This window comes from Pecten maximus, chromosome 7 (genome assembly GCF_902652985.1).
Source record: "Pecten maximus chromosome 7, xPecMax1.1, whole genome shotgun sequence".
Taxonomy (NCBI): domain Eukaryota; kingdom Metazoa; phylum Mollusca; class Bivalvia; order Pectinida; family Pectinidae; genus Pecten; species Pecten maximus.
In genome coordinates this window covers 39,854,844-39,880,020 of record NC_047021.1, presented here as the reverse complement: position 1 = coordinate 39,880,020, position 25,177 = coordinate 39,854,844, and the positions used below count along the sequence as shown (strand labels likewise).

General features: G+C 35.1%; 1 protein-coding gene across 1 annotated transcript in view; it reads right to left on the bottom strand.

The window, feature by feature from the left end:
• Window positions 1-1,956: 1,956 nt before the first annotated feature.
• The window catches only part of LOC117330819 (synapsin-like), a 180,064-nt gene continuing 156,843 nt past the window's right edge, over window positions 1,957-25,177 (bottom strand). Inside the window, exons 10-14 of the mRNA XM_033889330.1 lie at window positions 16,976-17,050; window positions 12,869-12,971; window positions 8,974-9,089; window positions 5,798-6,121; window positions 1,957-3,854 (exon numbers count right to left, since the gene is read on the bottom strand). Coding sequence (XP_033745221.1) covers window positions 3,749-3,854; window positions 5,798-6,121; window positions 8,974-9,089; window positions 12,869-12,971; window positions 16,976-17,050 — 724 coding nt within the window. The 3' untranslated portion in view covers window positions 1,957-3,748. The remainder of the gene's footprint in view (window positions 3,855-5,797; window positions 6,122-8,973; window positions 9,090-12,868; window positions 12,972-16,975; window positions 17,051-25,177) is intronic.

The window sequence follows — 25,177 nt, the reverse complement described above, 5'->3', positions numbered from 1 at the left end:
AATAAATTATCTCCCCTTGAAAGTTTCCCTTGCAGCCAACAGAAAGTTTTAGCCCTGGTTTATCAGACATACACTGTGACACAGAATTGTATAATTAGTATGACAACACAATTTATGATTGCATACAGGTGATAGTCTAAGTGTTTTTTTCAGTGTGAAATGTTGATTATTTTAAACATCTACATATATATGTACAAACATTGCAATTTCATTCAACATATTCTGACTTGAAATGCCATGAAAACATTAAATAAATTCTGTATCTGTCTACACTTGTAAAGTAAATTTATTGCACCCCCCCCCCCCCCCCCCCCCCCCAGCTGATAATGATCAATTTAATATTTTTTTTTTTTTAAGTTCTTGAGGATAATACTAGTACTGTTTGAAACTTTACTTGGCCAAATATTACTAAAAATCATTAGATTTAGCAATAAATTGTCTAGATCAGGAACTCATACTGATTTCACATAACTCAGCACATCAATAAAACTAGTTCAATGTGAGCACACACCAACAACTAGATTTATATTACAATGTAAAACTCCAGATGAAAACATACATATGAAATGCACAATCTAGTAAATTAACATTCATTTTTTCACATTCAAATCTTGTTTTCACCTGAACAATATTGTGCTTAAAATGTTAAAATGAGGTTATGATGTACATGTATTTCACAAACATTTCTCTGCTGTTTATGCCAACATCAACATTCATGTCAATTAATTATCTGTGACCTGTGTAAGAGTTCCAAAATCTTGTAAGAAGTTGCATATGTGTCACAGTTAGGTAGCATATGACCACAAGTCTGTATGTCATAGCAAGGTAACGTAAAGCCTTAAGTATCTCTGTCACAGAAAGGTAACATACAACCTTAAGTCTCCTTGTCACAGGAAGGTAGCATACAGCCTTAAGTGTCTCTGTCACAGAAATGTAACATACAACCTTAACCCTCCTTGTCACAGGAAGGTAGCATACAGCCTTAAGTGTCTCTGTCACAGAAATGTAACATACAACCTTAACCCTCCTTGTCACAGGAAGGTAGCATACAGCCTTAATTAGGTCTCCATGTCACAATAAGGTATCATACAGCCTTAAGTCTCTTTGTCACAATAAGGTAACATGCAGTCTTAATTAGGTCTCCATGTCACAATAAGGTAGCATACAGCCTTAAGTCTCTTTGTCACAATAAGGTAACATGCAGTCTTAATTAAGTCTCCATGTCACAGTGAGGTAGCATACAGCATTAAGTCTCCTTGTCACAATAAGGTAACATATAGCCTTAAGTCTCCTTGTCATGGTTAACCAATAAACTGTGTTGAGATGACATAATTTGTGGCACATGCCAGGTTTGTTAAATTGAATGCTGCAGAATATTTATTGCTATAACATACTCATTTTCTACATTTAATATTACATTTTTCTTTTGAAATTCATAATTTTCCTTTAGTCAGCTCAACATTTAAAACAGCACACAAAAAGCTGACATTATTCATGTGTAATTTCTTGTCTAAACTTAAAACACCTACCAGGTAATTAATGTTAAAATATTAAAGGGGCATTCGTTCGTTCGGATATCTGAAACGTGCAAAATTTATATTGATAAAGTCTATGCCCAAATGAGGATTATATGAGTTTTTGTGCCTACCAATAATGAAAGTAACACCAAAATGTACAGAAAAATGACGTTTGGTACACAAATACCATCAGGCTTTACAGTAATTAGTGATACTTCGGGTCGATTTGAGAATTTTTATGATTTAATACTTGAAGCACTTTTGTTTCCCTCGAGAGTAAAACTGTTGTATTTACATAAAGGTTATAACAATTCCTACTTGGAAAAAAATACACATTTCCCATTAAGTTTCATTTTGGCGGCATACAATTAATTCAAACGAAGGAATAGCCCTTTAATTAAGAAAAAAAATAAAAAAAAAATTAAATAAAAATCTAATTTAATTTAAATTTTCTATTGTTTTATGTTAAATGTCCTGATATGATCAACAAACTGCAACTTCAGCTTCAGTTTTACAAAGGGAGCTGCATCTCTTTGTATAGTGGCTGTGATACAATATAAAGTGGCACACTGTACATAGATTGTCACTGTCTTCACCCTGTCGTTCCTTTAATCTGTATATATATATATAATTTGAATACCATATTTACCCTGTAATAAGCCCAGTCACCGGTTGGGATTATTGTAGATCAATACAAAGTTTTTATTAGTAATATAAATTAATTGCAAATACATGGGTGGGGTTTATAGTATGAATGGGCTTATCACTGGATAGATTTGGTGCTATATGTTATTCAGGTTAAACAAAGAAAATAATCAGAGTAATTGAGTGTCTCTTAATTACCAGTTAATTATGATAAACATTTATCTCAGCTACACACATAATACCCGGTAAACAAAGTTCAAACAACAATAACTTAATAAAGTTCTGTACAAAACAAATGGAATGTTTAAAGAAAAACAACAATCTTAAAAAATATGGCACTTGTATACATATCTTTCAATTTGTGACTACAATATAAAAAAGATAATTAAAACAAATATTGCACTGTATAAATAAGTAAACAAAATTTAATTTTTTAAATGTTGGAATAAAAAAATGGAGATATTGTGACATAATTCAAATCTAATATGTAATGTAAACTGTAGAATTCCCTTCTCTTACATTTAGAACAAGGGAGCTAACTCTGGTGTTCTTATTAATAAATGGAGCAGGGGAGATAACTGTGTCTAAAGTCTATATTTTACAGAAACAATTTGGTGATTTTTTATGGAGCAAGGGAGACAACTGCATCTTAAATATTTTTTCACTACAATTTGCAGAAATAATTGTTGATTCTGATTGTGAATTATAATATCACATACAAAGACAGCAAGTTATCACTAACTTATAATCCATATACAACCATATAACAATATATTCTACATATTAAAATGACTACATGCTAATAAACAAATGAATCGAGTATAATATATGTATCACTGTACAGATGGAGAGGCAGTCTATGCGATCTATATGGACATCTATGTACAAGTATACAGCAAACCCTGTATGAGATAAATATACAAGAAACAATTCCACATCAAGTTTTGTCTGTTTCCGGGATAAAAATCCGGCACTATTTATGTAGCAATATTAATCTATTTATATGTAGGTTTTATATAAGATTATAACTAGTATTAACAACTGACCTTGACCTTTGACCTTACAAGATGACCTTGACATCAGCAATGTTTTGGAAGTTACATAGTAGCCTATATGTTCCAGCTTTCATTGATCTCAGCAACAAGAAATACAATATCATACCATTCATAATCTCTACACCAAAGGGTTTTACAAATTCCATACATAATCTCTCAACAAAAGGGTTTTTACAAGAACCATCATAATCTCTACACCAAAGTGTTTTACAAACTTCATCCATAATCTCTATGCCAAAGTGTTTTACAAAATCTGTCCATAATCTCTTCACCAAAGTGTTTTGACAAGAACCATCGATAATCTCGACACCAAAGTGTTTTACAAATTTCATCCATAATCTCCATGCCAAAGTGCTTAACAAAATCTGTCCATAATCTCTACACCAAAGGGTTTTTACAAGAATCATCCATAATATATAAATCCTGTTCTAGGTTATTCCGATCTATAAACGGCTGAGTCAGATGTTGGTGGCGAGAGATTGTATTGCTCTCCGATTCTATAAAGGTTATGATGATGATGTTGAACAGCTTCTACATGTCCCCAAATATTCCAGCAAATGTTCTACGCAGGTTTTTCATGGTGTCCTCATCCTCTGAACTCCTCTGGCCGGGAGGACCGCGATTCCCGGGAGGGACCCTGCAACGGAAGTCGAAACTCAAATTTCCATGTCTTTCTGTTGCATTCCATCCTCTTCAGTGTTAAAAATGACAAGCATGCTATTGATAACCTAAAGTGGTGATTTTAAAAGGTTTTGCATCTGATTTGGAGAAAAAGGACATGGAACTAATATGGAAGGGTATCTGTCATCTCAGGTATCCCCAGTGATTCACCTTTTGACCTTTCATTCTGACCTTGGTCATGACCTAATATATTCTATCATGAATATATTGTTTCAAATTTTGAGAAGTTCTTTAGTTATTCCCCATATGACCTCTAATTGTAACCTTGACCTTCCACTCTAGGTCAGGAATATAGTGGGAGAAAACATCCTGCAGGCAATATATACTACAAGTCTGTCGAATATCTATAGCGTCGAAAAAGGAAGCATGGACTGTAAGCATCATAGAGGCAATAAGTGGACAAATGTAAATTGTCTCATCATTCTAACCTAAAGATGGACAAAGACACATGATATTCATACACTACAAAGATAGAAAGATGGATAACTTCTGGTAAACATCCTGTCAAAGATTCACAGTTGGACTACACCTGGCCGATGTCCAGTCAAAGTTAGCCAGATGGACAATGTCTGGCAGATGTCCAGTCAAAGGTAGCCAGATGGACAATGTCTGGCAGATGCCCAGTCAAAGGTAGCCAGATGGACAATGTCTGGCAGATGTTCAGTCAAAGGTAGCCAGATGGACAATGTCTGGCAGATGTCCAGTCAAAGGTAGCAAGGTGGACAATGTCTGGCAGATGTCCAGTCAAAGGTAGCCAGATGGACAATGTCTGGCAGATGCCCAGTCAAAGGTAGCCAGATGGACAATGTCTGGCAGATGTTCAGTCAAAGGTAGCCAGATGGACAATGTCTGGCAGATGTCCAGTCAAAGGTAGCAAGGTGGACAATGTCTGGCAGATGTCCAGTCAAAGGTAGCAAGGTGGACAATGTCTGGCAGATGTCCAGTCAAAGGTAGCCAGATGGACAATGCCTGTCAGATGTCCAGTCAAAGGTTGTTGGATGGACAATGTCTAGCAGATGTCCAGTTAAAGTTAGTCAGATGGACAATGCCTAGCAGATGTCCAGTCCAAGTTAGCCATAACAACAATGCCTGGTGATTGTCCAGTCAAAGGTAGCCAGATGGACAATGTCTGGCAGATGTCCAGTCAAAGGTAGCCAGACAGAAAATGCCTAGCAAATGTCCAGTCAAATATAGCCAGATGGACAATGCCTGGCTAATGTCCAGTCTAGGGTAGCAAGATGGACAATGCGTCACAGATGTCAAAGTAAGCCAGAGAGACAATTCCTCGCAAATGTCCAATCAAGAGAGTCAGATGGACAATGCCTGGCAGATGTCAAAGGTGGTAACACTCTTGCTTTTCAACAGGCAACCAGGGTTAGATTTCGCCATATGTATTTTCACTGTGGATTCTAATTTTCTCTCACAGTCAGACCCCTCAAGTGCTACCATCTAGACCAGCAGGATTGTTTACAAGAAGTTAAGAGAATTTGTTCTACGATTGTAGCAACATTTCACACTTATATATTATACTGAATGAGGGAAATGTTATTTTAATGTTATTAATCAAATATATGATTAAACAGTCTATATTTTACCTATAAATTTGTCAGTTCAAGGCTACATATAAATTCAACTGGCTATATTATATATATATATATATATATATATCATAATATGTAATTAACAACTAACTAAACTACTATCTACAAGTATATACTGTTCTGATAAACATTATGAAAAAGTAAAAAAAGTTTGCATACAATTCAATTTACACACATCGGTTTCTATTCTAATGCAATATGATTTAAAATTCCAAGAAAATTCATAAAACTTTTCTGTGGATCAAAAGCACCCTATATAGGTTTGCCTTTGATTAAAATTGAAAGCTTGTGCCAGTACCCGTCGGATTGCTGTTTGTTGGACTGATCCGGATTTATCTGCTGGTTTGGGTTCATCGGCTGGTTAGGGTTGGTCTGTCGCTGGGGAGATCGGGCCCCAGGTTGTTGCGGATGCTGAGGATGCTGTGGATGCTGATGATGCTGGGACTGTGAGTGAGGGGAGTGCTGCTGCTGGGGAGGGAGCTGGTTCCCCTGTGGGCGGGGCTGCTGTGGCTGACCCTGGGGCTGAGGGGGTCGGGAAGGGGGCTGAGTTGGGGCTGGTAAATCTTGCTTATTTCCATTCATTGTAGCATAGTGCATTACAGCACCGGAGCTAAACGTCCGACTGAAAAAGATTTGGAAAAAAGATGTAAATGTTAGATATAATAAAACAGGTGATTTACAGGTGATTTATATCTAAAATTAATTACAGGTATTTTATTTTTTAATCTAAAAGTAGCAATATGGTTTTGTGGACTTCATTTTCACTAAACATTATCTTTTTATTTTCAAAATTTAAACTATCCGAAAAAAATATACACTTTAATTGACATAAATTGTATACCCTTCACTTAATTGAGGTCCTAGGTATTTCAAAGTCTACAATACTATATTTATCCTTGAATGACTTATTACATGGCAAGGGCTTATTGCTGAATAATACTGCTCCTTATGAAGCTTTCGTTTCATCTAGACCGCAGTATTACTAAATATGTGTTATCAAAATTGCATATTTAAATGATGTTCAAGAGATAAATAAAAAAATGAATTTTAGATGAAAATGAAAAATTTCAAAAAAAGTTGCCTTGAGTGCTGATGTCAAAATATGCATTATATATATAAAGTGCTGCTACTGAGTAAACAATGCATCATATAAAAGAACAAATCAATAAAACTAAATTTTATAAATACGAGTACATTAACGATACTACATACTTATATGTATATAAACTGTATATAAAAAGTACAAAGGCATTCATATGTTTATCTACCAGGCACAGCCATATTACCCAACACGGGACATTTGTGATACCATTCGTAGGCACAGCCATATTACCCAACACGAGACATTTGTGATACCATTCGTAGGCACAGCCATATTACCCAACACGAGACATTTGTGATACCATTCGTAGGCACAGCCATATTACCCAACACGAGACATTTGTGATACCATTCGTAGGCACAGCCATATTACCCAACACGAGACATTTGTGATACCGATCATGTTCGTTACTTTCTGAGACAAGAGTTATATACAACTTGTTTCTATAACCAATCGTATGGAAACGGAAAATTTCAACAGGAATTAGAGGAAATGTGGGTCAAGGTCATTTATTTGAACAAACTTTTATAGTTCTTCATCCAAGCAAGCTACAGATGAAAAATCAACCCTCATTTGAACAACTCCATAGTCGCAAATAAATATTGACTACCGGTAGATATGATGACTCTGTTCAGCGTGGTTAATACGAAATGTTGTGTTAATTATTAAAGACACTAGGTATTAAGGTTCTTTATAAGATTATATCAATATCAACACGTCTGACTCCTGTCTAAACATTGTTATCGTTATTCAAACAAACTTTTTGGTCCCAATACTGATAAGTATGGCTTCTTGTCATGTGTGTGAATAATGTATACATTTTAAAGGTATTTTCTAGATTTATAAATGAAAATATTGCCCTTTATTCTGCAGGTACACAGACTTCATTTTAGCATGCACCTTTAACCCTTCATTAGGAGGCAACTAAATTTGGTATCTTATCTTTTCTCCTTTTCTCTAAACAACTTTCTTCTTCCCAATGTCTCCCTTGACTGCACAATCACTTTTGGTGTTTAGTTGAACGTTTGCCCCTGTGAGGAAGGTTTTGTGCTCTCTCCATTAACCGAGACATACCAAAGTCTATAAAAATGATAGTTTCTACTCCTGCTTAATGCTCAGCATTATGGGAGTGGGATGATGGTTCTCGCATTGTCAGTATAATGTGACCAGGGTGGGGTGTCCTGCTGGGTGTCTTCAGAAGTATAATTCAGTGAGGTAGCACTATAAAGTTAGTGTCAGTTCCGCAGTACGTATCACAAGGAGACAAACACAAATAATCCACAGCCTTCCAAAACTCACACATACACTACACACATGCACCTAACACACAGGATCGAGAGACTGCCCTTAAATGACCATAGCTCGTGATAGGACATTAAACAATACAGACCAAACCTTCCCTTTCTTCTGAAATTTAAGGCAAAAACTGATGCTTAAAAGTGCAAGGTTTTTTCCCTAGTGTGATTTGAATGGTTTGTAGGAAAGCCTCGAGATCGGTGCATGATAAAAAGTATAGTGTATATTTTAAATTATTTATAGAATAGAAAAAAGTCAGGGTGTGACAACAACTTTCTGAATAACAAGTTATTACAATTTTATGAAATTTCCTAAAAATACAAAATTATTTATTTGAACTTAACCATAATTCTATCCATAAGTGCTTTTATCTGTAAGCTGTCAAAGAGTTTAGAACCCACAATCACTAAAACTTCAGAATAAAGTAGCTTTGTAATGGAATTCTTAAAAGTCTATATTTTGTTATAAATTTAGGATATTTGTTTTCTTATTAATTTCATGACTATTCCAAATCATACAAAAGAAATCTGTAATTACAATTGCATTCAAAATCAAAAATCAAAATGGGTTAATCTTTATCATGAAATGGAACCAAATAAACTCTAAACCATTTTATGAACCCTGTAATCCTAAACTGGACCTGTGTATTTTTTCTTCTCCATCTCAAAAATATTTGATATGATGTTATGGTATCCTCAGCAGCTTTTCAATTAATTTGTCATATTTGTGGGGAGAGTCACTCCAGAGGTTATCTACCAAGTAGTTGCCAGAGATGAGGGTCTTGGGCCATTGAGTTACTAGCTCAGACATGAGAATCCAGGGTCACCGAGTTACTGGCTCACAGACGAGTCCTGGGCCATTGGCAGAGGCAAGCAGCACACCATCATGCAAGAGTGTATGCACAGCAACTTTGCAGCAACGCCAAAAATCCGAAAAATTTAAAGAGTAGAAATTGTTTTAATTCAAGATGAGAAAAGCAAAATTTTGAGAGAAAAAAAAAAAAAAAAAGGTTTGATTTAGCCTACTTTTTTTCACTTGGATTATCTCCCTTGCCCCACAACAGATCGGCCACTTGCCTAATGGAAGCAACTGGTTTAAGGCAATGCTGCATTTTAGCCATTACAAGGTCAGCAATCTGGCGCCGATCTTCCTCCTGGCTTTCCCCCAGTAATGTCATGGAGGAATCATTGACCTGTAACAGAGGAATCATTGAAACATTTATCATTTTAATGGAAAAACAATTCACTGTAATATTTAATGGATAAACCATTCACTGTAATATTTAATGGATATATTATTTACTGTAATACTTGATGGACTGTAATATTTAATGGATAAACAATTCACTGTAATATTTAATGGAAAAACCATTCACTGTAATATTTAATGGATAAACCATTCACAGTAATATTAAATGGATATATTATTTACTGTAATACTTGGACTGTAATATTTTTTATGGACAAACCATTCACTGTAATATTTAATGGACAAACCATTCACTGTAATATTTAATAGATAAACCATTCACTGTAATATTTAATGGATAAACCATTCACTATAATATTAAATGGATATATTATTTACTATAATACTTGATGGACTGTAATATTTAATGGATAAATCATTCACTGTAATATCTAATGGGCAAACCATTCACTGTAATATTTAATGGACAAACCACCCACTGTGATATTTTATGGATAAATCATTCACTGTAATATTTAATGGACAAACCATACACTGTCATATTCAATGACCTGTAATATTTAATGGACAAACCACCCACTATAATATCTAATGGGCAAACCACCCAGTGTAATATTTAATGGATAAATCATTCACTATGATATTTAATGGACAAACCATCCACAGTGATATTCAATGGACAAACCATTCACTATAGTATTTAATGGATAAACCATCCACTGCAATATTTAATGGACAAACCACCCACTGTAATATTTAATGGATAAATCATTCACTGTAATATTTAATGGCCTGTAATATTTAATGGACAAACCACCCACTGTGATATTTAATGGACAAACCACCCACTGTGATATTTAATGGATAAATCATTCACTGTAATATTTAATGGACAAACTACCCACTGTAATATTTAATGGACAAACCATTCACTATAATATATAATGGGCAAACCATTCACTGTAATATTTAATGGACAAACCATTCACTGTAATATTTAATGGGCAAACCATTCACTGTAATATTTAATGGACAAACCATTCACTGTAATATTTAATGGACAAACCATTCACTATAATATATAATGGACAAACCATTCACTGTAATATTTAATGTATAAACTTTTCACTATAATATTTAATGGATAAATAATTCACTATAATATTTAATGGATAAATCATTCACTATAATATTTATTGGATATATCATTCACTGTTATAGTTAATGGACAATTAATCCACAGTAATGTTTAATGGACTGTAACATTTAATAGACAAATTTCTGGTTTTAATATATAATGGACTGTATTTTTTAAAAGACAATTCATACAATGTAATATTTAAAAGTAGTGTGTTCTGGTGGTATAGGTGGGCACAAATAATGTTTAATCAATTAACATTCAAAAACAAAAAAATGATCAAAAACGACATTATTTTCACCATTTACGACAGATAATAAGATGAAGGTGTTTTACTGTAGGTTGGTGTGGGTTAAACTGCTACTGAAGACACAAACACTTGCCAAGTATAATACACTGCAGTAAACATACATTTTTTCACAATAATCATGTCTATTCACAGAAGTTTGATAACAGTTAAGATTGCTTGTTTTAAGTGAACCTGAAATGTTTTTGAATTACGAAACATGATAAGACATTGTTCTTTTGACAACAAGTAAAATTCCATTGTTTGGCTTTCGTTTATATATGTACTTTTATAAGATATCAAAATCAGGATTCAATGACCTTAGGCCCTCCATTTAACTATTCTTGAAGTAAAATGATATCCAAAAATGTGAAAATATTCCTGTAATGTTTTGATAAAAGTTTGACCAAAGGAATTGTGGACACAGTTTAACTAAGGATTGATTGGAACTCTTGGTTACCCAACAAAATGATAAACACAAAAAGAACACTCCCAACGCCTTTACTTTAAAACATTCCATGAACATGATTCTAATGAATCTAAAGAAAAACGCTTCTTAAAAGTTGTTGTTTTGAGGAAATTGCTAAATAAAGTGAAATTGTAGATTTTGACATCAACTTTAATTTGACAGTTATAACCAATGTAAACATAAATGAAAATCAGAAATTGTTACGGAACCATTAAAACTTGGTCACAGTGACATACTTGTATAGGTAATGTAAAGTAGACTTTATAACACATTAAACTAGGTCACAGTGACATAATTGTATAGGTAATGTAAAGTTGACTTTATAACACATTACCATAGTTTTGTGTAGTTTGTATCTGCTACTTAGCCAACAAAAACAAGAGGTCCCAGAGGAATGATGTACCTATGAGAGAAAGATCTCTTTCTTTACTTTTCTCTTCTTTCCCCTCTTCCTTTTAATCATTTGATAACAATGGAAACCTATCTATGAAGTCTAAAACAGATCTAAGAAGATTTGGTTTGTTTTGGTTTGTTTTTGTTTAACGTCCTATTAACAGCCAGGGCCATTTAAGGACATGCCAGGTTCTGGAGGTGGAGGAAAGCCGGAGTACCCTGAGAAAAAAACCACCGGCCTAAGGTCAGTACCTGGCAACTGCCCCACATAGGTTTCATACCAAGAGGTGGATCGAGGGCTAGTAATAAAGTGTCGGGACACCTTAACCACTCAGCCACCGAGGCCCCTATCTAAGAAGATCTTTCTAAGATATATGAATAACAAATTTCAACTGTCAAATCCAAAATGGCTGGCTGTCGGCCATTTTATTTTCTCGATCAGACTTATAACTAAATGGGCACAACTAGAGACTGAGGAGAATCTACATGTGAAGTTTGAGAAATATCCATCCAGCACTGTTCAAGAGATAACAAATTCCAATTGTCAAATCCAAGATGGCCGCACTTTCGGTTTCCAAATCAAGCTCAAAATTGTTTGGGCAGAACTATGTCCCAAGGGGAACCTACATGTGAAGTTTGAGAGCATCCACCAGTACTTTTTAAGAGATAGTGATATAAAATTTCAATTGTCAAATCCAAAAGGGCCACCCTGTCGGATGTTTTGTTCTCCCAATCAATATCAATAAGGAATGGGCACAACTATGTCCCAAGTTGAACCTACATGTTAACTTTAAGAAATATCCTTCCAGTACATTTCAAGAAATAACCAAAGTAAACTTCAACTGCCAGAATCTGAGATGGCCATTTGATGGCCATTTTGTTTTCCCGATCAGACTCAACATTAAATGGCCACAACAAAGGACCAACAGGAACCGACATGTGAATTTTAAGAAATATCCCTTCAGTACCTTTTAAGAAATCCAAGATGGCTGCTTTTCAGCCATTATGTTTTCTGATCATTCTCAAAATTTAACATGCACAACTAGGGGCAAAGGCAAAACTACATATGAAATTTGAGAAAGATCCATTTAGTACTTTCTGAGAAATAGTGGTAACAATGACTGTTATGGACCTATGAACAGTTTGGTTTATTTTGGTTTATTTTGTTTAACGTCCTATTAACAGCCAGGGTCATTTAAGGACGTGCCAGGTTTTTGGAGGTGGAGGAAAGCCGGAGTACCTGGAGAAAAACCACCGGCCTACGGTCAGTACCTGGCAACTGCCCCACGTAGGTTTCGAACTCGCAACCCAGAGGTTGAGGGCTAGTGATAAAGTGTCGGGACACCTTAACCACTCGGCCACTGCAGCCCTACAGACCACACACCACAGACAAAAGGTGATTTGAATAGCCCAAAATCTAATAATGGTATGACAGGCTAACAAAACACGTTAAACAAATCCTCAGGCTGGTTTTACCTCAATGATATACTCCTTCCCATCTTTGCCTTGTACAGCCTCCACTGCAAGTACGTCTAGTCCACCAAACATCAGACTGCATTCATCCACCCATAACTTAAATCTGGAACAAAACAACCCATTATAATATTATTTCTCACTTTACATTAAATTCTTACATTTACTAGCAATTACATCTAGGTGGAATCAACCACTTATCAGATACTCTTGAGGCTATTTTTTTTTAATTGGTTCAAACTTTTAAGGTTTCACTAAAATGTGAGAAGCAAATGTAACAAGAGGCCCAAAGGGCCTTAACGGTCACCTGAGATTTGAAATATTTCGGCCAACTAAATTGACCCTTTTTGGCCCCACCCATCAGTCCTAATGGGGTCAGTCTATGAAGAGTATTTGATTCTAACATATAGTAGATAAGAAGATTTTTGAAATTTCAGTCAATTTGACCCTTTTTGGCCCCGCCCACCAGCCCCTGGGGGTCAACTAGGGCCAACATGTACATACCATCAAACTGTCATCCCATGCTGATAATTTGATACAAGTTAGAATGAATTCCAATACAAATCCAACAAATAATAGTCAAAAATGTGATTTCCCTATATAAACTATAGTAAAGTTTACCCCCTCCCCAGGGGCAAACGTGAGACCCCAGGGTCATGAAATTCCCAATTTTGGTAAAGCACCATAAGACCCCTTCATCTATGAAGAGTATTTGATTCTAACATATCTGAGAGTAGAGAAGAAGATTTTTGAAATTTCAGTCAATTTGACCCTTTTTGGCCCCGCCCACAAGCCCCTGGGGGTCAACCAGGGCCAACATGTACATAACATCAAACTGTAATCCAATGCTGATAATTTGAACCAAGTTAGAATGAATTCCAATACAAATCCAACAAATAATAGTCAAAAATATGATTTCCCTATATAAACTATAGTAAAGTTTACCCCCTCCCCAGGGGCAAACGCGAGACCCCAGGGTCATGAAATTCACAATTTTGGTAAAGCACCTGAAGAGCCCTCCATCTATGAAAAGTATTTGATTCTAACATATCTGAGAGTAGAGAAGAAGATTTTTGAAATTTCAGTCAATTTGACCCTTTTTGGCCCCGCCCACAAGCCCCTGGGGGTCAACCAGGGCCAACATGTACATAACATCAAACTGTAATCCAATGCTGATAATTTGAACCAAGTTAGAATGAATTCCAATACAAATCCAACAAATAATAGTCAAAAATATGATTTCCCTATATAAACTATAGTAAAGTTTACCCCCTCCCCAGGGGCAAACGCGAGACCCCAGGGTCATGAAATTCACAATTTTGGTAAAGCACCTGAAGAGCCTTCCATCTATGAAAAGTATTTGATTCTAACATATCTGAGAGTAGAGAAGAAGATTTTTGAAATTTCAGTCAATTTGACCCTTTTTGGCCCCGCCCACAAGCCCCTGGGGGTCAACCAGGGCCAACATGTACATAACATCAAACTGTAATCCAATGCTGATAATTTGAACCAAGTTAGAATGAATTCCAATACAAATCCAACAAATAATAGTCAAAAATATGATTTCCCTATATAAACTATAGTAAAGTTTACCCCCTCCCCAGGGGCAAACGCGAGACCCCAGGGTCATGAAATTCACAATTTTGGTAAAGCACCTGAAGAGCCTTCCATCTATGAAAAGTATTTGATTCTAACATATCTGAGAGTAAAGAAGAAGATTTTTGAAATTTCAGTCAATTTGACCCTTTTTGGCCCCGCCCACAAGCCCCTGGGGGTCAACCAGGGCCAACATGTACATAACATCAAACTGTAATCCAATGCTGATAATTTGAACCAAGTTAGAATGAATTCCAATACAAATCCAACAAATAATAGTCAAAAATATGATTTCCCTATATAAACTATAGTAAAGTTTACCCCCTCCCCAGGGGCAAACGCGAGACCCCAGGGTCATGAAATTCACAATTTTGGTAAAGCACCTGAAGAGCCTTCCATCTATGAAAAGTATTTGATTCTAACATATCTGAGAGTAGAGAAGAAGATTTTTGAAATTTCAGTCAATTTGACCTTTTTTGGCCCCGCCCACAAGCCCCTGGGGGTCAACCAGGGCCAACATGTACATAACATCAAACTGTAATCCAATGCTGATAATTTGAACCAAGTTAGAATGAATTCCAATACAAATCCAACAAATAATAGTCAAAAATGTGATTTCCCTATATAAACTATAGTAAAGTTTACCCCCTACCCAGGGGCAAATGTGAGACCCCAGGGTCATGAAATTCACAATTTTGGTAAAGCACTTGAAGAGCCTTCCATCTATGAAGAGTATTTGATTCTAACATATCTGAGAGTAGAGAAGAAGATTTTTGAAATTTCAGTCAATTTGACCCTTTTTGGCCCCGCCCACAAGCCCCTGGGGGTCAACCAGGGCCAACATGTACATACCATCAAACTGTCATCCCATGCTGATAATTTGAACCAAGTTAGAATGAATTCCAATACAAATCCATCAAATAATAGTCAAAAATGTGATTTCCCTATATAAACTATAGTAAAGTTTAACCCTCCCCAGGGGCAAACGTGAGACCCCAGGGTCATGAAATTCACAATTTTGGTAAAGCACCTTAAGACCCTTCCATCTATGAAGAGTATTTGATTCTACCATATCTGAGAGTAGAGAAGAAGATTTTTGAAATTTCAGTCAATTTGACCCTTTTTGGCCCCGCCCACCAGCCCCTGGGGGTCAACCAGGGCCAACATGTACATACCATCAAACTGTCATCCCATGCTGATAATTTGAACCAAGTTAGAATGAATTCCAATACAAATCCAACAAATAATAGTCAAAATGTGATTTCCCTATATAAACTATAGTAAAGTTTACCCCCTCCCCAGGGGCAAACGTGAGACCCCAGGGTCATGCAATTCACAATTTTGGTAAAGCACCTTAAGACCCTTTCATCTATAAAGAGTGTTTGACTCCACCATATCTGAGAGTAGAGAAGAAGATTTTTGAAGTTTTAGTCAATTTGACCCTTTTTGGCCCCACCCCTCAGGCCCCTGGGGGGGTGGGGACCATATAATTCACAATTCGTCTCAGGTGACCTAAAAATTGTGAATATTTCATGGAAATCATGACCTAGACTATCTTTTGAGATATATTTGATTTACAACACTTTGCTCAATCTTCAAAAATAGCAAGAAGTGATACCCTCGACAACAACACACTTAAATTTTGTAAGAGACTGTGAATGGATGGAGGGAAAGTAGACTAGGTGAAGATTATTTCTAGAATTCAAATTTGGCATCTAATCAGCTACCCTACAACACCAACATGTCAGTGAAGCCATAATTCTGCAACCAGAATATACACACAGCAGAATGAAAATATACACTACGTTAATCTAGACATCATCATGCTCTCAAAGTGAGAACTGGGGTAGAAAGTTTCATGAAGTGGAGTTTGTTACCAACGAAGACATACACTATGCTAATCTAGATATCATCATGCTCTCAAAGTGAGAACTGGGGTAGAAAGTTTCATGAAGTGGAGTTTGTTACCAACAAAGACATACACTATGTTAAACTAGATAATATCATGCTCTTAAAGTGAGAACTGGGGTAGAAAGTTTCATGAAGTGGAAGTTGTTACCAACAAAGACATACACGATGTTAATCTAGATAATATCATGCTCTCAAAGTGAGAAATGGGGTAGAGAGTTTCATGAAGTGGAGTTTGTTACCAATGAAGACATACACTATGCTAATCTAGATATCATCATGCTCTCAAAGTGAGAAATGGGGTAGAGAGTTTCATGAAGTGGAGTTTGTTACCAATGAAGACATACACTATGTTAAACTAGATAATATCATGCTCTTAAAGTGAGAACTGGGGTAGAAAGTTTCATGAAGTAGAGTTTGTTACCAATGAAGACATACACTATGTTAATCTAGATAATATCATGCTCTCAAAGTGAGAAATGGGGTAGAGAGTTTCATGAAGTGGAGTTTGTTACCAATGAATACATACACTATGTTAAACTAGATAATATCATGCTCTCAAAGTGAGAACTGGGGTAGAGAGTTTCATGAAGTGGAGTTTGTTACCTGTCATTCATTGCAATTTGTTCTAACATTGCAGATCCTGTATTTGCTTTCCAATTTCCTGATATAGATTTCCTCCTGAAATGAGCACAAGCAAGAATATTCAATATCTTCATATCACTTGCAGAAAACATGCAGAACACCTTCATAAAATTATTTTTACACAGATAGTATGTGGTATAGAGAAATTTAAACAATTAAAAAGTCAGTACTCCTTACTTAATTATTTAGTTACAATTTTGTTATGAATTTAATATTTAATAAACAAGAAAAAAAGGAAAAAGTAAAATAAAAAGAAAGACATTTTCCTTCTCTGAAATTTTAAAGCTATCTATCAAATTTACTGAACATTTACCATACCACTGCGTGGAAATAGTATCTAGCTTTCAAATTTACCAAACATTTACTACACTTTCATGGCATACATAATATCAAATCTACCAACACATTGACAGAATAGTTGAATTGGGATGAAAGTGAAAAAGAAATAATAACAAAAATAAGAAAGAGGCAATATATAAATAACACAAGAATCTAAGATAACAATGGTACCGTATTTATCCTGTAATAAGCCCAGTGGGCATCACACAAAACTCAAAATAAGCAGGTGGGCTTATTGCAGGTCAATGGCATAACAATGGTACTGTATGCATCCTGTAATAAGCCCAGGGGCATCACATAAAACTCAAATAAGTAGGTCGGCTTATTGCTGGACCGTGAAACAATTTTTACCAAACTGTAAAAGACATGGGTGGGCTTATTGCAGGATAAATATGGTAAGCTTTCACTAAATAAGTAACAATTGTTTAGCACAAAAAAAGGAAGAAAAAGTGGGGCAGCTAGGATGAAAATGGCTCAGTACCAGTGTCTTGATTTACCACCACACTGATTGAATTTAAAAAAAATAGTATATTCCTGTTTAAACATAATAAAAACAATTCAAGATCATGACAATTATTTTTTTGTTTTTCACACTTTTGGAAAGTTTTGGTATTCATTGAGAGAGAACCGCACCAGAAACTGATATGTAAAATAGTGGGAGAAAATTCCACAATTAAAAAAAAAACCTACTAAAAACCCCAACCAAACAGATCCTTATCAAGAGTTGTGTTGATCGTGTGGTAATGAAATAGGTTTCTAAAGGAGTTGGGTTTTCAGGTTCGCTTCTTTTAACGACATACCAATCAAAGTATCCGCCTCCCTATCTGCTGATTTATCGCTGACGTGATTAGTTTAAATATCTATTTACAAGAATCTTGATTTTTTTTTATTACAGGATAATTTCAAATGTATTATCTGCATCCTGTTAATTCCAATCAATATGGCCCTACCTTTTTCTGTAAGTAATTTCAAAGACTGCAATTTAAAGAATTCAACCAAAACTTCACTAATGAACCTTTCAATTTTAAACATTTGAAGAATTCTAATTATATTAAAATGTTTGAAGAACAAATGAATTTGAAGAATGTTACACAGCATCAAACAGATTATATGTACTTTTACAGAATTTTTTCCAAAATGAGGCTGTCATTTGAAAGTGTTTAATAAGTTTAAAACCATTCAACCCACTTAGCTTATTCAATTTACTTATTGCACAAGGGATTGCACTTTCTTACATGTTTAAAATTAATTAACTTTGTAACAAATCTAATTCCTTGGAAAATGAGGGAATATATGTCTCTGGTATCATCAGTTTTTATTTCCGTTTATCGTAAAAGGGCGGTTTCTGAGTTAGCCTTCCGTACTGTAGCAGTACACTAATGTGTACCCTAGGAACTCTCTAGTGTGGAGGTAATTGGGAACTCTCTAACACTGAAAAGAACATCTCCTCAATATCCTGTGTGCATTAACAGTCTTTATGGGAAACTCGAAAATCTTTGGAAATTCTTCAAATGTTTAATTTCAGATAAGATAAGGGTTTTGTAATATCCTATTACGCCATCAGCCTAAAAGTAGAAGTAATTTTACGTAAACAGGTAATCTGTAATTCAAGACTCTTGCCAATTGGGTGTTCTGTACCAAAGGTTTGGTAACACCAAGGGGATGAACCAGGCTGAGAGTCAAGGGGTTACTACCAGTGGATCCTTAGATTAAACAAATGTACTGAAGTAAGGAACGATCCCCCTCACAACGACCCCCACCTCTCGCTCTACACTCCCTTTCCATCTTGACACTTTCTTCTGGAATTCTGATGGCAATGAGTAAACGTAATTCACGTTGAAATAAAAAACTATCACATATCTTAATTAAAAGTTTCTGCCTTATTTCTTTTCCAATTGAAAAAAAAAATGTAGATTTTTATTAGATTTATTTATTTTGTGAGTGTGTCCTTGTTTTTTTTTTTATTATTTCAAGGCAGCCCTGTGTTATAGCCAATGGCTGGTTGGGTGTGTATGGAAACAGCATGATATTGTTGAACCATAAAGTTTAATTATATCACATCAAGTCCGCCCTCTCTTGTACTTACACGACCCACTTGTATAATAAACTTAGAAACTAAATCATTGCTGGCCAAACACTGAAAGGCTAAATCATTGCTGGCCATACATCGAGAGGCTAAATCATTGCTGGCCATACAAAGAGAAGCTATTTCATTGCTGGCCATACATTGAGAGGCTAAATCATTGCTGGCCAAACACTGAGAAGCTAAATCATTGCTGGCCATACATTGAAAGGCTAAATCATTGCTGGCCATACATCGAGAGGCTAAATCATTGCTGGCCATACAAAGAGAAGCTATTTCATTGCTGGCCATACATCGAGAGGCTAAATCATTGCTGGCCATACATTGAGAAGCTAAATCCTTGCTGGCCAAACATTGAGAAGCTAAATCATTGCTGGCCATACATTGAAAGGCTAAATCATTGCTGGCCATCACTGAGAGGCTAAATCACTGCTGGCCATACATTACATTGAGAGGCTAAATCATTGCTGGCCAAACACTGAGAAGCTAAATCACTGCTGGCCATACATTACATTGAGAGGCTAAATCATTGCTGGCCAAACACTGAGAAGCTAAATCATTGCTGGCCAAACATTGAGAAGCTAAATCATTGCTGGCCAAACACTGAAAGGCTAAATCATTGCTGGCCATCACTGAGAGGCTAAATCATTGCTGGCCGTACATTACATTGAAAGGATAAATCAATGTTGGCCATACATCGAGAGGCTAAATCATTGCTGGCCATACATAGAGAGGCTAAATCCTTGCTGGCCATACATCGACAGGCTAAATCATTGCTGGCCATACATTGAGAAGCTAAATCCTTGCTGACCATACATTAAAAGGCTAAATCATTGCTGGCCATACATTGAAAGGCTAAATCATTGCTGGCCATACATCGAGAGGCTAAATCATTGCTGGCCATACATAGAGAGGCTAAATCATTGCTGGCCATACATCGGGAGGCTAAATCATTGCTGGCCATACATCGAGTGGCTAAATCATTGCTGGCCATAAATCAAGAGGTCAAATCATTGCTGGCCATACATCGAGAGGCTAAATCATTGCTGGCCATACATTACATTGAGAAGCTATTTCATTGCTGACCATACATTGAGAGACTAAATCATTGCTGGCCAAACATTGAAAGGCTAAATCATTGCTGGCCATACATCGAGAGGCTAAATCATTGCTGGCCAAACATTGAGAGGCTAAATCATTGCTGGCCATACATCGAGAAGCTAAATCATTGCTGGCCATACATCGAGAGGCTAAATCATTGCTGGCCATCACTGAGAGGCTAAATCATTGCTGGCCATACATCGAGAGGCTAAATCATTGCTGGCCATACATTGAGAGGCTAAATCATTGCTGGCCAAACATTGAAAGGCTAAATCATTGCTGGCCATACATTGAGAAGCTAAATCATTGCTGGCCATACATTGAGAAGCTAAATCATTGCTGGCCATACATCGGGAGGCTAAATTATTGCTAGCCATACATCGAGAGGCTAAATCATTGCTGGCCATACATTGAGAGGCTAAATCATTGCTGGCCATACATTACATTGAGAAGCTAAATCATTGCTGGCCATACATTGAGAGGCTAAAGCATTGCTGGCCATACATTGAGAAGCTAAATCATTGCTGGCCATACATCGAGAGGCTAAATCATTGCTGGCCATACATTGAGAGGCTAAATCATTGCTGGCCATACATTGAGAGGCTAAATCATTGCTGGCCATACATCGAGAGGCTAAATCATTGCTGGCCATACATTGAAAGGCTAAATCATTGCTGGCCAAACACTGAAAGGCTAAATCATTGCTGGCCATACATCGAGAGGCTAAATCATTGCTAGCCATACATCTGAGACAATATCTTATTTATATTCATCTGAAGTATAAACTACATCCATATTACTAATTTACTTACATCATTATTTAATTGTGCACTTAAAATAATCAAATAGTAATTAAGGTAAATTAATCATACTTTAAAGATAGTTTAAACAAATACTCCGTGGTATTCAGACAAACTGTGGCTAACATCATATCTTAGCTGAACATAAAAAATATGCTTTGCTCCTCAAAATGTACTTTTAAAAGAAAAAAATACCAAACTATTTTTCCTGTTTCAGGAAATTTTACTTATCCTGTAAAACCTATATCCTTTCATTGTGGTAGGTGTCACTTCACACACGTAATTTTGAAGGAATCGGATTCCACTGATCCACTAAATTTGTTAATGAATCCTACAAGCTCCGGAAATGTTTCAAATTACTCTGTCGGCTGGATTTATTCTTGCAGAATGACATCTCACATTTTCACTACTTTCAATCAATTCTACAAGTTTACACTCATGATATTTAAACTGTAAAAAAAAAACCCATTTGTAAATAGGGAATATTCTATTTTTACTGAACTTGTTTTAATTTAACTTCAGTAGAATAAATATCTCAATCTTCAAATTTTGAGACTTAAACCATTCAAGATATTTTAATTAGCAGTTCTACCTTACCTATCCATCAGAAATGAGCTCGGGATCATATCAAAGAAAGATAACCCCAAATTCTGACCTTGTTTGTGCTGTTTTAGGAAATGAGACAAGAAAATTGTCATGCTGACAAAAAATGAGAGGGAGGTAACTCTAAAGTAAGAAGAGTACTGGTGAGACAGCTGCTATCAGCATGGAGGAAACTCTGAAGAGTATGTATCTATATTGCTGAGAAGAAAAAAGGAGTTTTATTTTCTAAAAAAACAGTGCTATAGTTATGAAAAGTATTTGGTAAGAATAAGGGAGAGAACTCTGAAGTTTTAACAAAATATTTACTGGAGAGAACTCGGACATATGAACAAAACATTTGCTGGGAAGAGGGGTCAATCTGACGTATGAACAAAATATTTGCTGAGAGGGGAGATAACTTTGAGGTATGAACAAAAAATGCTGGTAAGGGGGGTTACTCTGAGGTATGAACAGAATATTTGCTAGGATGGAGGATAATTCTGAGATATGAACAAATTATTTACTGGGAGGAAGCTAACTCTGAGGTTTTAATAAAAATTTTGCTGGGAGGGTTATAACCTTGAGGTATCAACAAAATATTGCTGTGAAGGGAGATAACTCTGAGATGTTAAGAAAATATTTGCTGGAAAGGGAGACAACTCTGATGAATAAACATAATATTTGCTGGGAAGGGAGACAACACTGAGGTATAAGGGAGATAACTCTGAGGTATGAACAGTATTCAGGAGAGTAAATCAAGCTTTCTTACCAAGAGTAGACTACATATTTAGGTAAATTTAATAGTATAGCCTCATTTCCTTTTTCTTGCTAGACTGGCTGTAGTATTTTCTTATCATAAACTTCATTTCCAAAGTTTAGTTTTCAGTAATACCGAAAAAAAATGTTTTCTGTAATATCAATGATCCTTGACCATGGCAGTAGAGTTATCCTTATATTTGATTATATTATGATGTTTGATTAAATTCTTTTAGATAAGAAAATGTCACTCAAACTGTTTTGGTAACAATTTAAGAGAAGCTGTGGCCTTTACCAAGGAAACATTGTAGTTTCTCTAAAACCCACTCAGATATGAAACTCATTCTATAAACATGTATATGATCTTGTCATTTTGAAATAACATTTTCTATATTTTATAAAAGTGACCATTCAACAAAAAAAAACAAAAAAATGATACACACATTAAAGGAACGTTCCTGAAAAGTATTAAGTTAATCAGTTTTTTGAAAGTTAATTAGTTTTTTTTCAGGAATGCAAGAATTTGGAAGCAAACATATGATTTAAAGGAGTGCTTTACTACCTTTGTGACCATGAAGCTTTTGGACTTATAACATGGATCAGATTTCTCTCATTTTATTTTGTAAATTTCAAACTGTTAATTGGCCTTGTATGTTTATAGTTTTGTTTGGGACTTAAAGTGGAGACCTATTTAAAGTACAAACATCCACGAAACCAAAGTGATAAATCAACAGTAAGGAAACCGCAACAACTTCTGTTTTTTTCTCAATCAATACGTAATCAATCTTAATTAAACTCAGGTTTCTGACATTCATTGTATGAAAACTTATCTCCAGGTAGTACAAATCATTTAGTTTCTTGATTAAAATCATGTTTCACTGTTCCGATAACAGTATTGAACATTTCTAATTCAACAAATTCCAGTATTTAAGGTGAGCCTTTTTTGTGTGTTGTTACGAGTTTGAGAAAGTAAAGAAACAGATTACTCTGTACTTTAAAACCACGGAAATTTATGAATTTAGAACAAGGCAACAAACACCACTCCAGTATCAATTTCTGTACAGTTGTTTCGTTAATTGATTTTTGAGAGTATTGTTTGTCACTTGTAAGATGTAATCTATTCCGACTTTGATGAATGATAAACAAATGTTTTTTTTTTTTCACAGGGTGTTTTTTGTTATTGTCTTATCTGGAGAAGTTATTGGTACAAGCACTGCTGTCTTCACCAACCCACTAACACAAGTCATCACCAACCAGACAAAGGTTTGTCAGCTTAAAATACACATTTAAAATCAAATTATTACTCAACAACAACAAAATTCTCATTGGAAAGATTGTACCTCAGTTAAGCATCCAATTTCAAGATGTTATCGAGGAAAAAAAATATAAAAATTCTACAATTAAAATATTTGTTGAATTCTCTGAGTTTATTTTCTTTTCCATGTAACTTCCGCATCAAAAAGGAAAAATTAGAAATTCTTTCATTTCAAATGAAATTTAAACATACTAATTGTATCACTTTTTAAAAATTCTTTGATCTTAAAAGATAACATTTGATTTCTTTTTTATCAAAATTAAAGTAATTTGATAATTTTTCCAGTATTCAGTTTCTTGCTAGTTTGTGCAAAATTCTGGCATCTAGAATTCATTATCAACAAATGTCTGATGTAATTTTCATTTTTTTTGAAATCCTAGGATTCTCAATGATCAAATGAATGCATCAAAGAATGTTTGAATTAAATTAGGGATCGTTTTCTGTAAGAAAGTTAACAACACTCGAATGCTATTGCTGCGTAGTCAGCAGTGATCAGGTTACCTGATCAAGGTGAGGCTATGAGATTTACTGGGTGGTCCCCGTTAAAATCATTTCCCCATTTTCCCTGTTCACACCTCGTATTGAGTTGACTTCAGGATAAACAAACATTCAGATATACTTGAGAAATAACATTTTATTTCTCACTTGAATTTGATAAATAATAAATATTTTTAAAATCAACATTATTTTGGGATATTATCTTATATTGTTTATGAAATGAGTCTAATGTGTTTTCATTTGACCAAGCCTCTAGTTAAGAAAAATGAAAATTTTTTGACGAATTTAATTTATTTCAAATGAAAAGGAAACAAATCTTAGATTCTGTTTATCAAATCACTAAAATAGTTTTATGAAAGCATGATTTTGTCAGACTGATCGATTCTCCTGCTTTTATGATGTCACTATGCATGTAACATCAATAAATTATGACATCATAATGGAGACAATTGAGCTCCGCTATTATACAAGTTTTTATAACAAGATTTATGTAATGCATGTTATGACGTTGAATACAAGTTTTTACGACAATATTTTGCTTTGAATAAGTATATAATTATAAAAAAAATTAAAAAAAAATAAAAAATTAACAAAAACCACTTTATTTTCATTATTGAAAAGAGTTTATGTTTTGTAAGCCTGTTATCCTGTAAGTTTAAGTTTCTGTTCCCTGCGTCCTTTAAATCATC